The 15,662-nt window shown below is 39.8% G+C and overlaps 1 protein-coding gene across 2 annotated transcripts in view; it reads left to right on the top strand.

Annotated features, from left to right (window-relative positions):
• The window catches only part of NCK2 (NCK adaptor protein 2), an 88,864-nt gene extending 75,956 nt beyond the window's left edge, over nt 1–12,908 (top strand). For both annotated transcript variants that reach the window (XM_055701953.1, XM_055701954.1), the window contains 2 exons: nt 1,119–1,840; nt 11,528–12,908. In XM_055701953.1, coding sequence (XP_055557928.1) covers nt 1,119–1,840; nt 11,528–11,722 — 917 coding nt within the window. In that variant the 3' untranslated portion in view covers nt 11,723–12,908. The remainder of the gene's footprint in view (nt 1–1,118; nt 1,841–11,527) is intronic.
• The last annotated feature ends 2,754 nt before the right edge of the window (nt 12,909–15,662 follow it).

The raw sequence follows: 15,662 nt of genomic DNA, 5'->3' as shown, positions 1-15,662 counted from the left end.
GGTAAAAATGAAATAATATGCACCCCATTCAATTGCCATAATCAGCATGTACTGGTTCTGTCTCAAGTGAATCTCTCGCTTGCCAGCAAGGCTCAAGGAGCATGCAGAAAAGTACAGAAACTCCAATTTCTGTGTTGGTTTTTGCTTTCTGTCCCCTGCATGACATTTTGGGTGTTGCTTAGTTTGTGTTATACTGAGATTTCATCTTTTGTTTTCTCTTCAGATTTTTTTATAAATGAATTTCACAAGTGAGGGCTACTTGTTCACTCTATCTTTCTGTTTATGTATAAGCTTAAGCAGTCCTTGCCACAGAAGTTTGAAAAGTACACAAAGTGTGTTGTGAGTTTTTTCTTCTATATTTAAACAGACGCTAGCATGGTTCCTTTAATTAAGAAAAAAAAAAGTTGTGTTTCATGTTATTGTTGTTACTTCTGTACATTGTATTCCATGCTGTAATTAAAGCCACAACAGTACATCAGAATTTACAGATTACAGGGGAACATATGCAAATGGCCTTCCTCACTGTCAGGTTTATGCTTTTATAGTACGTGATGAAATGTAGATGAAAGAGGTGTGGATTTCAAAAGGAGACTTGCAGTTGGAAGCAGTTGCAGCTGTAGCTGCCTGGGGACTCACTGAAGAATGAAGAGAGCAGAATGTAATCTGCAGAGAAACTTAAGCTTTTATGGCTGTGTTAGTTTATTTTTGTAGATTTCCTTTCATGTTTTGCTTAAGCCAAATTAAAGTCATCACTAAAATTAAAAGGCATGATAATTTGGCTGGATTTTTAAGAGATATAACAGCAAGCTGTGCAACTGTTCCAGTGATTAGCTGTTCTAGTAGTGAAGAAACCACTATTTTAAAGTGTGTTAAAACTCTGGTACTTCTGGGAAGGGACTAGAGCTATTATAACACAAATTGCTCCTTACTTAATGGTGCATCAACTGGATGTTAAAGATAATTTCTTAAAGGTGGTGTTTTCTGACTGTGTAGTGTTACAGAAGAGATCTCCATTTAGCAGTGTTGTTAAAGTGGTGGAGAGCATGTCACCAAATCCAGTGTTTGCAGTCTGGGGATGAGCATTCCAAGTGACCACTTTATGTGTCTTTCTTTAACAGGTTTGGGAAAAACCAAGAGAAAGACAAGTGCAAGAGACGCCTCACCCACTCCTAGCACAGACGCAGAATACCCATCCAACGGCAGTAGTGCCGACCGGATTTATGATCTTAACATTCCAGCCTACGTGAAATTTGCCTATGTCGCGGAAAGGGAGGATGAACTGTCCCTTGTTAAAGGATCCCGAGTGATTGTCATGGAGAAGTGCAGTGACGGCTGGTGGAGAGGTAGCTACAATGGACAGATTGGATGGTTTCCTTCGAACTATGTGGTAGAGGAGGTTGAGGAGGCAACTGCAGATTCCCCCAGCTTTCTCAGCTTAAGGAAAGGCGCTTCCATGAGTAACGGCCAGGGCACCAAAGTACTTCACGTTGTTCAGACACTGTATCCCTTCAGCTCCGTCACAGAAGAAGAGCTCAATTTTGAGAAAGGGGAAACGATGGAAGTCATTGAAAAGCCAGAAAATGACCCAGAATGGTGGAAATGTAAAAATTCCAGAGGGCAAATTGGTCTTGTTCCTAAAAACTATGTAGTAATCATTAGCGATGGTCCTACCATTAACACTTCCCATCCGCCTCAGATAAGCTACACGGGACCATCCTCTACTGGACGGTTTGCTGGAAGAGAGTGGTATTACGGGAATGTTACCCGACACCAAGCAGAATGTGCCCTGAATGAAAGGGGAGTGGAAGGAGACTTCCTTGTTAGAGATAGTGAATCTTCGGTAAGTGGTACTCAGCCTGGTAGGCTTTGTAATACCCAATGCTTGGGCTAGCAAGCATGACAGTTAATAGCTTCCCTATCTGTAGTAAAGGGCTTTTCCCCCTTAAAGAAACAAGCAACATTTTGGCATTACCAACTGATGCGCTTACTGCTTGTGAGAATTAGTCTGTTACTGAAATGCAGTGACATTTGCACTGAAATTTAGCAGCTGTTTTGTATTAGCCAGGGTTTTTTAATTAGTGGACAAGCAAGGTAAATATTTCAGGCTTCAATCTGACTTTTCATATGTTCCTCGTATGCAATCCTCCTCAAATTTACAGCACTACAAGATAAAATAATTCCTGTGAATTGCAAATTTGGTCATGAACTTGATTTTAAAGCTAACTGCAAATTGAGATCTTTGTATTGGTTGGGTTTGTTCTGCTTTTAATTGAATAATAACATAGGTTCTTTAAATTGTTGGTTAAAATCCCATTTTTTACTGTATTTCTGTTCTACTGAGATTATTTAGGTTTTAATAAGGTAAAGTTGTATCTAATTGTTAAGGTTATGATACACAACAGAGGGGGTCAAGTCAGCAGCTCATGCTTTCTAGATTGAGCTTTGATGACATCAGAGGGATATGAGTAATATTCATTAGGGATCATTGTAATTCTGGAAGTTAAAATTTTAAATTACACTGAAAGGTCTTTCATGTATGCTGAAGCCAGAGAATTCATAGTTAAAGTGCTCAAAATTTAATTATTCCTTGACTGTGATTTTGAAAAGATGAGAGTTTTTAATAATTCCCTAATATGTCTTTTAAAAGCTACCAAAAAAACCCCCACCAAATCTGAATTTGTGATTAGGGCTGTTCTGCATTTATTGTTTCAATTGTAAGGTCAGTCCCTGAAGACAAAGTGTTGTCTAGCAGATGCCTCCATCTAAGTATTTTCTTGCTTCATGTATAAAAATTCAAAATTAATATAGTTGTGTTAGCTCAGTCTTCTAATTTGAGTGTACGATACTACTAAAATAAGTATACCTTATACAGCTACAGATATCTATCCCTGTGTCATATTTATATCAGGTTTCACTGTGCCCGTGTTGTGGGCTGTCCTGGTTTACAACGTAGGCTACGAATAAAAACTAGAGCAGTGTCAAATACATTCAGTTTGAGCTATAATATGTTTTTTTAAAGATTTCTTGACTTTAATGACTTTAGAAGGCTGTATTGATTGCATATATCACCTCTGGTTAGAACTTGTGATATTCTTTATCATATTTGGCTATAAACTGGAACAAAACTGTTCTCATATGCTATTTTTTGTGTAAATGATTTGAGTAACTAGTCAGTAGTAGGTGTTGGCATGACTACAGGCTGTAAGACAAAGAATTTACGTTAACAGATAAAATTAGGCTTGAGCTGGAATGTGGAAGTAAAGACCCTTGTAGCTCCCAGTACTTTTTTGGAAATATGTTTTGCATTTCATCTCTTGTTTTTGTTCTTCCAAAGTTAAAATTTTAACTACTCAGAAGAGGTACTTGGATGAAGTCAAAATATGAGGTAGTATTGAGGCAGATTCACTAAACAGTGCATACTAAAGGGTACCCTTCAGTGGACAAGCAACTAAGTATTTCAGGTTTCAGTCTGAATTGTCATGCATTCCTCATATGCAATGCTAAAATTTGGGATTGGCAGGCATGCTGGCTTCTGGTGAGGGAGATGAACAGTGACAGCAGAACAGTTGAAAGACAAGGAAATTGCTAATTCTGCAGGATTTTCTAAATCCAATTAAAATTGCATTCTAATTTTTTGAAAACAGTAGTTGTTTATTATTATTGAACCTAGGACTCTTGCTATTCCCTGAAATTTTTACATCACAACCAATATTATTGACAAAATACAATTCTGTAACTGTCCCAAGTATTATTTTTTTCTGGATACAGTATTGTATGATTAGGTTTCAGGCATCTTTCGTTGATAAATTTGCTCTGCAGAAAACATAATAGCTGTCAAACTACCCTTTCTTTGAAGCTCTGTGTCATTGAGTTTCTATTTCTGCTCTTAGTTAACTGTAATCACTGGATGAAGGCAAATGCAAATAAACCAGAGGAAAACAGGAAGAAAAATAGAAATTTAGAAAACATGACTGACTTACAGAGTCTGAGGGAGAAATCAAGTTTCTTTAATCAACAGAAGAAGAGGCTAAGATGGGGCATACATCTTCTAAAATGTAGAAAGCCACTAGAGGATTATGGTAATCATTAAATTACAGTATTTCAGCAGTCTCTTCAAAGTAGCATCCTGTCCGAACCATACTGGATATGGTGTGCCCTTGGTGTGTCCATCCAGCAGGTAGAAGCTCACTTTCAGATATGGATGCTGCATTGTGGGTTATTCTGAGACAGTAGCTATCAATTTTCTGTTGTCTTTCGGGGAAGTGCCAGAGGGACAATTTGAAAATTAATACATTACGTAAATACAAAAATGCATAGCCATTTCTAAGCCCATGCCATATCACAGTGATCACCGTGCTACAGCCTGTTTCTTTGCGCTGAAGAGTCTACCTCTGGAGTAAATGAATTTTCTTGAAAAGACACAGTAACCTTTTCATTTAACATGACATCATAACACTGAACATACTTGTATTCAAAGCAGTTTCAAATCTGCTTCCTGCATTGTTGCTGGGAAAATTGTTGCTTGTAGAGCACAAAAAGTTTCATTCAGAATGTGGTCTTCAAGTTGTTTCTACATCTGACGCTTAATGGAATCTCAGGAAAAATTTCTCAATTCATATTACAGCAAGTTTTTTGCACACATGAAAAAAAAAAAAGTGCTGAATTGAGGGACTTAATTTTTTTTTCTTTTTTCTAATCTTGATCTGGTCTTGTATCCAAATGATTCTGTATTTGGAGTTTTTTGAGCAACGAGAAAAACTGTAGTTACACATGTAAATGTCTGAGTACTACTGTCTTAGTACTAGTAGAGAGTTTTAGTTTTTATTAGGTTTAAAGAAATACTTTGCTACATCTCAGACTTTTGTATGCCCTAATCTTTATATGTCATACCATCATGTCATTTGTTCATGCATGTGAATTATAAAAGCATTGGGGATTGCTAACTTTTTGGTGGGGGTTTTGTTTTGTTTTTTGTTAAGTGTCTGGAGTGGTGCAATAAGCAGATAAGCATACTTGGTAGCATTGGGAAAAATATCATAAAATACCTGTTTCAAGCTTGGAACACAGAAAGACTTTAGAAATGACTCTCAAATTCTTGATGGTTACTGTACTTCACATGCATGACTACACAGGCCCTTCATGCAGTGGCTAAAAGTCACCAGGAGTGTCTGCGCAATCAGAGCAAAAGATCTTGGTTAGAGAGACCAGGCTGAAGAAAGCGAAGTTATCAGCTCTCCAGTTTGCTCATCTTTCCAGCAGACCAGCAAGTCCCATTGCATTGTGTTATGAACCCACCTATTAAAGCTGTGGGTACAGGGGTTATTCATTTCTAATAAGGCCCATAGATAAAACTGTGAGTCATTCTGCTAATCCTTTGCCTGATTATTGACCTGTTTTAGAGTTTTCTATAGCCTTCTGTCACCCTAGTTGCAAACATTTGTATGTATAAGATTTTTCCATAGATTTGAGTTTTCCTATTGTTACTGAGCTATGAAAAGCTCTCCTTGGATAGATGGCTTGTATCATTCTGTATTCACTTGATGAGACTGTCATGTTTTTCCATTTCAAATTTTAGTAGTTGCAAGATTTTACAATGTTTCTCTAGATGTAATTTACCAGATATTTGTCTCACAGCTAGATTCTTTTCGCCGTAAATAATCTCCTCAGTTACCCTTAGATCTAAGGGATGCTGCCATAGTGGAGAATATCCTGAGACGAACTCTGTCAGGTGGCTAGAAGCCTGATTATCTTCATTAATTACGAAATACTATTATTAGAACGATAAACTTGTTTGAACCATTTAAGCCCATAGTTTATGTAACAGGCACAGTTACCTACTGGTAACGTTTTTGCAACTCTGTTACACCTAAGTAATGTCACCTTAGTTTTGGAGACATGAAGGAGGAGACTGAAGTGGAACATACCTAGTTAGAAACACTGCTTGATTTGTTCTTTGCATTGCAGGCTGCCCTTTTGATTGAAAACTGAAGTTTGTTGTCTCGTTTAGGTTGTACTTCTGAACAAATAATGCAGATTTAATCGATGCGGTCTCTGTGCAGCCATTTCTTACCTTTTTTGAATTGCAAGTTCTTTAACGGTCAGATTTTTGTTCTCTCTTTTTGGTACCTAACAGAAGACAAGTAAGACTTGGCTGACACCATTGGTCTGGGTTGGGTAGGTGATTGACATGCTTTGAAGATCTAAGATTCCTTTGGGGAGAGAAGCAAATCTGGAAGGAAGAGGTTTTTTTGTTCAGGTTCACCTTGGGAAACAAGTGTGCTTGCTAGTGCTATAGCTAACAGGAAGCAGTAATAGGTTGTGGCTGGCGATGAGGGAGGGCAGCCACACCACACCTCAAGCTTCTGAGCAGATCCTCTGCTGCAGACACCCTTAGACTTCAAAGGGAGCTTCTGTCAGGACTTGCAGTCTCATTGCGTTCTGTTGTGAGTGGGTGCAAAACACCACTACTTCATAGCCCTGCAACATCTTCCCATGAAGCAGAGACAATGTTTTTTATTCTCAGACCAGTTCTGTTTATTAGCATGAATAAGCTATGCAATTTTTTGCATGATTTCAGGAGCAATTATTCATTAGGAAGTAATGGCTACCTTCTGCCGATAGTGTCACGGCTATCAAATTATAATAACCGATCCTAAATGAGGTTGCAGGGTATAATACCAGCTGATCCTGATGATCGTAGATGTATTAAGATGATACTGAGGATTGTAGGTCCAACTGGATTTGTGTCAGCCCTTTGAGATCACGTTTAGCTTCTCTGCTCTTTGTCCAGCCATAGTGACAGCAGAGGGAGGATGCACAGGTTGAGAGTTTCTATGCTTTTTGAGATGCTGATTGTGTAGCCTTCAGGCTGTCCCATATTTTCCTGGGGTTTTAATCCTGCAAGTGTTGGATAGAAGCAATGCAATGTGGCAGCTGTTCAAAAACTGAAGCATTTGTCATTTTCCGTGACATGCTGTGATTGACAAATACAACGAAGAGGAGGAGAAAGTTTACCTTCAAAACCAGGCTTAAGGAAATACCTTAGTAGTCTATTTCAAATGGAAGAACAGAAATCTTATTAGAGCTGTATTTGAAGACTGATGGAGCCAATTCATGTTTCTGACCTGTGTAACATTGATTTTGGAACATGGCAAACATTACATGGAGAGGAAGGGTATTTGTTTATATCTAAATGGGTAGAAAAAGGAATTAACTCTCCCGGATGTTTCTGTCCAGCCTGACTTCAGACCTTTGAGCTATGACTTGATTTTTTTGGCTGGGTGAAGGAGGAGTGAGGGAAAACCTGGGTATGGAAGTGGAAGGAGTTGGGAAGCTCTGGGTCAGGCTTACAGGCTGGAGCTTAAAGGATCTAGAATAGTCTGAAGAATGAGTGCATGAGAATATCTTCCATGGAGGAAGGGCATTGCCAAGTGGAAGTGGATTGACAAGTTACAAAATCAGTAAAAGGCTTCCAGTGGGAGTTATTTTTCCCCAACATTGCCATTTATAATAGAATTGCCTTGTTTCATTCTCAAATGGAGGTTGTAAAGAGGGAACCTTCTTTCCTGGTTTCCCTTGTTTTCTATTATGTCATTTTCTAACTTGTCTTCTTGATAAGGTTTTCTATCCTTTTTTAAAAAGACAGTGAAGTTCCTGACCAAAGAAGTAAAATTAAAGGAACATCTTCCTACCTGTTGTCTTCCACATGCTGTAGGCACCAGCTAGCCTGTGGTCATCTTTGTGATAATCTGGTGTTAAAATAAAGGAATATGAAACAATTCAAAAAAGTAATTCACCTAGACTAAAGAGCTGCAGCTAATCTTCAGTTTTCTGTTGTAGGAATTGATTTAACTTCAGGTTTAGGTCTTCCCAGTTATGATGGTGTAAAAATATTCACAGGTTCTCTGCCATGAATCTGTGTTCTGTAATTCTGTTCCAGCATCATCAAGTCCTCTGTAGATTTCAGGGATTAAAGCTTACTTCTGATGTGCCTTTATTTGGTGTATGTGAGGCTTTTATTCCTGGAAAAGTTAGTGTGCAAACATCCAAATATAGCAGTTAATTTAAGAGGGAGAAGGGAGAAAAATTGGCCAGCAGTTGAAACAAAATAGTTTAAACAGTAAATAAAATAAACAGACTTGGAGCAAATCCAAGGAGGACAGCAGGGAACCAATTCAAGCTGCACTGAACCAGCATACTTTGAAATGGTAATATTAAGAGCAGTAGTTTATCTAGAATTTTTTTAAAATAGTCTTTTTAACCATTTTGCAGTTTTGTTAGTGGGAAAGAACTAAAAACAAACAAAAAAAACCCAAAACAAAACAAAACAAACCCCCAAGTCCAGTTTCTTTTGCTGTTTGTTTGACTCTTGTAGAAATTACTGTGCTGAGGCCAATAAAGGGTTTCAGGATTTTTGCAACAGCTGTTTGAGCTCTTCCATCTCTTAGCACCGGATGATGGCTCTCAGGAGTTAGATCAGCCTTTCCGCTTGTTTTTTTGGTTGTGGGCTTTTTTTTAATTAAATCGGATCACAAAAAGAATAAACTTTGTAACATACTCTGGAGAAAATAAGTTATAATAAAGTCTTCTATTTATGCATTAATCTAATTAGCAGTGCGGAGGCTGGGAAGAATGGACAATAGTTCAGGAGAACGTTCATTCATTGAAGTTATAATTAAAATGGCAGGAAAGTATTTAACATAGTGTGTAGATCGTCTCACAGAGGTCTAAGTCTGGCCACGGCCTGGGACATAGGACAGTAGATCAGAGGTCTAAGACCTCTTTCAGTGCTGCATGTCTCTGTGTGTCATTAGCATATGCTTTTTGGTCTAAAGATAATGATTCTTAGCAGATACAAAGAGCTTTGAAAACTCATAATTTGGATATGCTGAAAACAACTGTGCTTTGTCAGAAAATATTAAAACGTTGTTGGGCACAAAGTGATTATTTCACTTATTTTTAAACCTTTGTCATAACATCTTTTCCTGTTCCTAAAACCAAAAAAAATGTGTTTGGTTCAGATTATGAAATTTCCATTTGCAAGCTCTTCTATTTTAAATGAGGGCCTTCTGGTTACTGGTTTTCGTTTGGGGTAGGCATTGCCCATGGAAGGAGCAGAACCTCAGTCAGCAAGACTTGATCATGTTTCTTGAATCCTAAGCGGATAGTCTGTAAGTGCCCCCCTCAGTGCTGTCCTTGAAGAGACCCTATGGACCTGCCTGGTGGCCTGTGTTCAGAGCACAGTGATCAGCACGCTGCCCAGAGCCCGTGCAATAGATTTCTCCTCCATGAACCCAGGGTCCCAGAGCTTCTGCAGAGCTTTCTTTTGTGCAGGCCCGTGTTTTGTTACCGATCAATGGCTGCTGCTTACGACTATGGAGATGTCCACTAAAACAGGTCCCAGGCCTGTGTGGTTATGGTTGCTTGGAGGGTTTGTCCACACTGCATTCAGGGTCTTAAGCACAGCGCAGTGTTGGTACAACTGGGTTAGCTTTAACCCAGTAGGATAGGTGTTGAAAATAGGTCAGTCTTGGTGTGAGCTCTGTGCAGCCTTGTTTGCAGTGCTCCTGAGGCAGGGGTTTAATATCAGAGCTAGCTGGCTTAAAATAGAAGTATTCCAACTTGGAGCTAAGGATGGATGACAGGGCATGAAATGTATCTTGGGTGGAGCCCTGGAAACCCCAAAGGTACACTCTCATGCACATTTGTTTCCATCCCTTTCCCCACCCTCCCCAGTCCTCTAAGTAGTCACGGAGGGTGTTGTGTATATTTTGAGCCGGTGGCTTTGGAGCTGCTTGATGCCTGAGGCAGCCTTCCTGATGGACCCTGCACTGACCTGGCCAAGGCCCAGTGACCCTGGGTTATAGACGGAGGGGGTAATTCATCTGTGGGTGTTCTGTAAAATGGTTTTTAATGATTGATGCTTGTGGATCTGGAATGTAGTGGGCTTGAGGTAGAAGAGAATTACTCCAGAGGTGTGGGGAGCTAGCTGCTGCCTTGAGCAGTGCAACAGGGGAAGAGCTGCTGCCTAAAGCTGAGGTACAAGCCTGGGGAGTTGGGCCAGAGCCAGATCAACAGGCACAGCAGGAGCTCGCTTTGCTCTGGGCAGGGCAGGTGGAGTCGGAAGGGAAGGCAGAGAAGGCATCGGTACTAAAACAGGTGAGAGGGAGGTGCAAGGGATGAGATTTTGGGATAGACAGAACACGGGGGATGCGTGGGGTGGAGACATGCATCGTTGCAGGAAAAAAAGACAGCGTGACTGAGAAAATGCTGTCCTTCAGCTTACCTGGGTATGTACTCAGTGAGTATCTCACCCCCCAAATGCAGCGTAGAGGACTCCAGAGGCTGTGGTTTCATGAACCAAATTCTGGTGAAAGCAGTAATGTACAAATGCCTTCACCCCACCCCGCTTGGACCTCTGCTGTGCCACAGCTGCGCTTGGGGCTGTTTGTCAGGCAGTGCTGTGAACCACATAGCCCCTTGTGCATTTTGTTTACCCTGGACAAGGTCAGGTTTGCAGCAGTGGCCCAACCAAAGCAGCAGAGTGGTGGGGCAGAGGTGTTACTTATCTCCATTAAGCACTTGCTACAAACTCTGGTGTGTGCTTTTTATTTGTTATTATTCCTTTTTCTGCTGGCTGGCAACAGCTGCCTCCAGCAGCCTCTCGCAGGGCAAGTCCTGTATTGCCATCCGTATGGCCAACCAGCAGCAGTCAATGGATAGAGATGGAGTTCAGCTGGAAGAGAGGGACAGTGTGTCCTTTCTACCCTCCTAAGGTGGCATGTGGTGCAGAAAGCGGAATGGTCTCATCCCAACTGTCTTCCTTAAGGCAATGCCAAGACAAAGAGATGTATAGTGTGAAATTGTTCTGTCCTGAATATCTTAATTAGTGCTTACATTTTGTCTTTTTTTGGACAGTGGTTTGATGGTGAGATTTGTACTGTGTTTTCGTTCTATAGCTTTATATTTTTTTACAAAAAATGTGTACTCAATAGGAGAAATTATTCCCCATACGTGTGATAATGAAGATAAAAGATGAATGGGGTTTTGGCTTTTGCAATGCAAAGCAAGAACGGCCCTCTAGTGGTCACGGCTCTAAAAAAAGTGGTAAGGGGAATTTTCATCTCGCCCAAGCAGTATGGCAATAATTGCTTTCTCCAGGACTTTCTAGCAAAGAAACCATACGTGCTGGAAGTTTTTCCCTTCTCCTTGACATTCTCATGCTTCTAGGTTGAGTAACTAAGATAATATTTGCAATTTAGTCATGTAATTGGCAACTTCAGACTGTGCATCTGGGGAGCTTTCACTTAACTGACTTAACTGTGCACGTTAATAATGATGGCAATTATTTATTGAATAATAGACTATTGGGTTTCTTAAGTAGCTGAAGCACCGAGCTGTGGAACAAAGACTAGCATAAATTACCATCAACTATATGACACAGTTTGTTCCTGAAACCACAAAATTACGCCTTCATTTTGTTCACTTTTATGTAATTCTTTTTTTTCTTTTGAATTCTTCTCAACAGCCCAGTGACTTCTCAGTATCTCTAAAAGCATCGGGGAAGAACAAACATTTCAAGGTGCAGCTCGTGGACAATGTCTATTGTATTGGGCAGCGTCGCTTTAATACTATGGATGAGTTGGTGGAACACTACAAAAAGGCTCCCATCTTCACCAGTGAACACGGGGAAAAGCTATATCTTGTGAAAGCACTTCAGTGACGTTGAAGATGGACTTGGCCACATGGGCCTCTTATAACTTACAAGCCTTAGGTCCTAAATTCACTTTTATAGAGCAGAGCAATATCTGAAGCAGGCTTAAGGATTAGGCTCTTTCTAAAGTGTTTGCTCTGTTGGTTGCTGTTTGTCTTTTTTTTTTTTTTTTTGTTTGCCTCTTTTTGTGTTCCAGTTCTGTTATTCTCCGACCACCTCTCTTCAGGTTGAGAGTTTCCCTTGGTGGCCGTGGTGAGCATTCACCTTCCTGGCTGAGTTCAAAACTCCCCTCTCCTGTGTACGTTTACATAGTTAGCTCAGATCAAGGAGGGGTGTTTTCAATTCAAACCAGTGTTAATCTGTTCAGATTGCTCACAAAGGCAGAACTCTCCTTTCAGAGACATCGGGCACAGTTTGAATGCACTGAAGCTGCAGCTACTTAAGTGAGAGAGAGTAGACATAACAGTTGTGGCTGTGAGTTCTGTAGCTATATCGCTTACCAAGTAGCATATTACAAAAACTCCTAGTTCCTAGAAGCACTCTTTACACTGTACTCTGCTATTACATTGCCTCTCTGACTCTTTGTAAAGAGTACACTAATTAAAAGCATTTTGTAATAGTACTTCTTAAACTACTATGGTAAGATTGTAGTAAAAGAAAATTATCTAGTGTATTTTGGTCTGTAATTGCAACAAAGAGAAATTTTATTTGAAAGTTGATTACTAGAGAAAGAATCATTGAATTGTAAAGGCTGAATGTTTTGGTAATCTGCAACCAAATGTGCCATCCACATAATGCTTTTTCCTCTTGCCCTTCTGCTTGTTTGAATTAAACGATTATGTATTTAATTCTCAAAGTAATATGTATCTGTAGCTGATTGTTGACACTAATACAGAAGATTAATAAAAACTGATCTTGGGACGGGGTGGGGCGGGCTACCAACACTATATATATATTTGCTTTACAGAAAGAAATCTTCGGGTTTTACAGAGGATGGCGTGGTTGGTAGGAAGAGACACACAGAATGTTTATGAAGAAATTGCATTTTTCTCTTTTCTTTACATTTAAACTCCTTTATGGTTTAAATATACAGTCTTTAGATGGCACATTCCTAAGATTGAAGAAGGGATCATGAGATCTCAAAATCTTGCATACTCAGTTTTTTGGATATTGTAATAAAAAAGGTATTATGTCATGATGGAGTACTGGATTTATCCTTGGGTGGTAGTCCTGGTGTTGCTTTAGAATGGTGAAATAGAGTGAATAATGAATTTGTTTGTCTTGGAATTTGTGTGGCCTAAAAAGAAAACTTCTGTGACTGCAGGGGACAGTGATATGAAGCAGTGTCTAATGAGCTCTGTGTTACTTGTTTCTGTGATAAGTAAGTCTGTTCATAGCTTTAATGAAAACTGCGAGATGGAGCTGTTTCCTGGTACCTTTTTGCTGTTAAAACATGTTCCTTACCTATACTGTATCTCAGTCAGTGGTAGTACAACTACCTCTGTGCATAACTCCAGTGTAGGTTAAGCAGACACCAGCACTGTCTGCCTTGCTTTGGCGTAAATCATACCACTGCCAGAGACTGCACTGGTACATCTGCGAATGAATTGCAGCCTTGCTCAGACCCGAGGGGCAAGTACAATTTCTGAAATTGTGCACATGTGCTCTTTTCCCATCACTCTTGAAATCTTATTTCTGTAAGGTTATCTGAACTGACAACTGTATTTGTGTACATGCATTAACTGAAAACTGGCAGTGACACTTCTGCTTGGTCCAGCTTAATGAAGGAAAGCAGTGAGTCAGAGCACTCCCGAATGGTCATGTGTTATCCCAAAGAGCACCTACCCATGATTATCTTCTGAGAATATGGAAACTTTCCTTGGGAAGTTGGTTAGAAGTACCAGTTGTTTACAGTCTACCTACAGAAGGACTCCACAGTGGGCTGCTGCTTGAACTTCTTAAATGAATTCTGCAGAGAATGTAGGTTTTTGCCATCTAATATCTAGTTCTTTAGGTGAAACTAAGCAAGTACCGAGTATGGCAATGACATTAAGAAGGTCAACTATATGTTGTATGGGCATTTTCAAGTTTGAGTGAATTGCTTTTCAATCTCATTGACTCTGTAGTATCTGGGAGAAGGATATACGGGAATGGTTTTCCTTTTCAGTAAACTGATTGCTGCAATTACTTTTTCATGCCCCTTGTTCATTTTTCTGTAATGTTCTCCATGTTTCCTGTTCCAGGAGCCTTTGTATGCCTCTTGCAATCCTTTTTTCCACTTTTTTTTTTAATAGTCCCTTTTTACAAGCTATCTTAGTTCCTAACCCCGTTCTAGTCTTAGTAGCTTAGAACTAAATCAAACAGATGTATAAAGGAAGTTTTTACCATATGCTTTATATTTTAATGGATTTATCAAAAAATTTTTGTTACCTCATCCTCTGTAAACAGCTTCTGTGTATTGACATGTTAATTGTTAAAGTATTTTGTTTTGGAAGCAGTTGGTTAATTTATGATGCAGCAGTGTGAATGACTAACTTGAGTTTGTTTTGGGTTTGGGGTTGTTGGTTGTTTTTTTTTTTGGGGGGGGGTGGGTGTTTGTTTGAAACAACCTCATTTTGTTTTTGCCCATGCTGTACTTAATCAATATGCTGTCCATTCGACAGGCTCAGTAATAGTTCTTCAGTTGTTTTGGTCTTTACAAATTGAGATAAGTTTCTGCAAGTTTTGCTGCATTTTTGACCTCATTTGCTGCATTGGACATAAGCATTAACAATGTTCAGTACTAACTGCTTAATAAATGTGCAACAGACACATATTTTATTTTTATTTTCCTATTTTAAATGTACCTTTCTATTGTTTGACAAAACCTCACCCTTATTTTTTGACTACTTAAAGCCTCTTTGCCAAAGCTTGGGGTTGGGTGTGTGTTTTGGTTTTGTTTTTGGTTTTTTGGTTTTTTGGGTTTTTTTTTAAGATGAGAGGAATTTGTGGTGACCTGAGTTTCTTCACCTGCAGTTTTCATTAAAGGCTGAAATATTTTCTGATGGAGTAGAAGTGGTGATTTTTCTTTATGGTATTCAGTCTGGCTTTTCCCATCTTACCTGGTTCGTGTGGATGTATCAGTATTATTCCTGTACAGCTGTTAATGTTTTCTTGCCTTGCTGGTGTTTACATAAGAATGTGAATGAGTTGTCTGAATCTGTAGCAGTTGCCACACTTTCCATGCAGTGGCAGGAATTTGAGATCTGTGTTTTCACTTTTAGCTCCAGGAGCTTATTGATGAGCTTCCTTTTCCAGTTTTCTTGACTGTTTGTGGTGTCGCCAACTAACCCTGCCTCAAGTAGGTGCAAAAAGAAGGTCAAAATCCCGTCACTTCTGAACTTACACACCACAGCCCATCTGTTCTGTAGCACTCCTTTTCTGAGGATGTTTTATTTAAAGGGTGCTGTAGTAGCTGTTCTTCCTAAATATCTACAGTGTAGTCCTTGGTCCCAGCTCTTATGCTGTTCAGTCTTATGAAAGCATGCATGTATGAGACATTTTCCAAGGAGAGAAGGCTAGTGTTACGCCAGCCATTCCAGTGTGGTGTACCTACCATGCTACTGATGGTGTTATTTGGCCAAAACCATTGGAGAGTTTCAGGGTTTACACTGGTTTGCAGATAAATGCACGCAAGCTTCTGCATAAGTCCCAAGCTAGGCAGCTGAGATCCAAATTGGAAGAAGCAGGAACCCACGGCATGGTGCTGAGTCTCAGCCCGAGGGTCTGGCAGAGAAGTACAACAGAACGCTTAATACAGCTGTGCAGTGCTCAGCTGGCTTGGAGTACCTGTCAGCAAAATACTGTCGCTGGGTACCAGGTAGCCACGGCTGACCTGATTTGGTACTGAAGGCAGTCACGTATTAGGTGGGGACAAATTATTGAAGGATTAATCTAAGAGTGAACCAAA

Source organism: Falco cherrug, chromosome 2 (assembly GCF_023634085.1).
Source record: "Falco cherrug isolate bFalChe1 chromosome 2, bFalChe1.pri, whole genome shotgun sequence".
Lineage (NCBI taxonomy): Eukaryota > Metazoa > Chordata > Aves > Falconiformes > Falconidae > Falco > Falco cherrug.
This window is presented reverse-complemented; position numbering and strand designations above follow the sequence as displayed.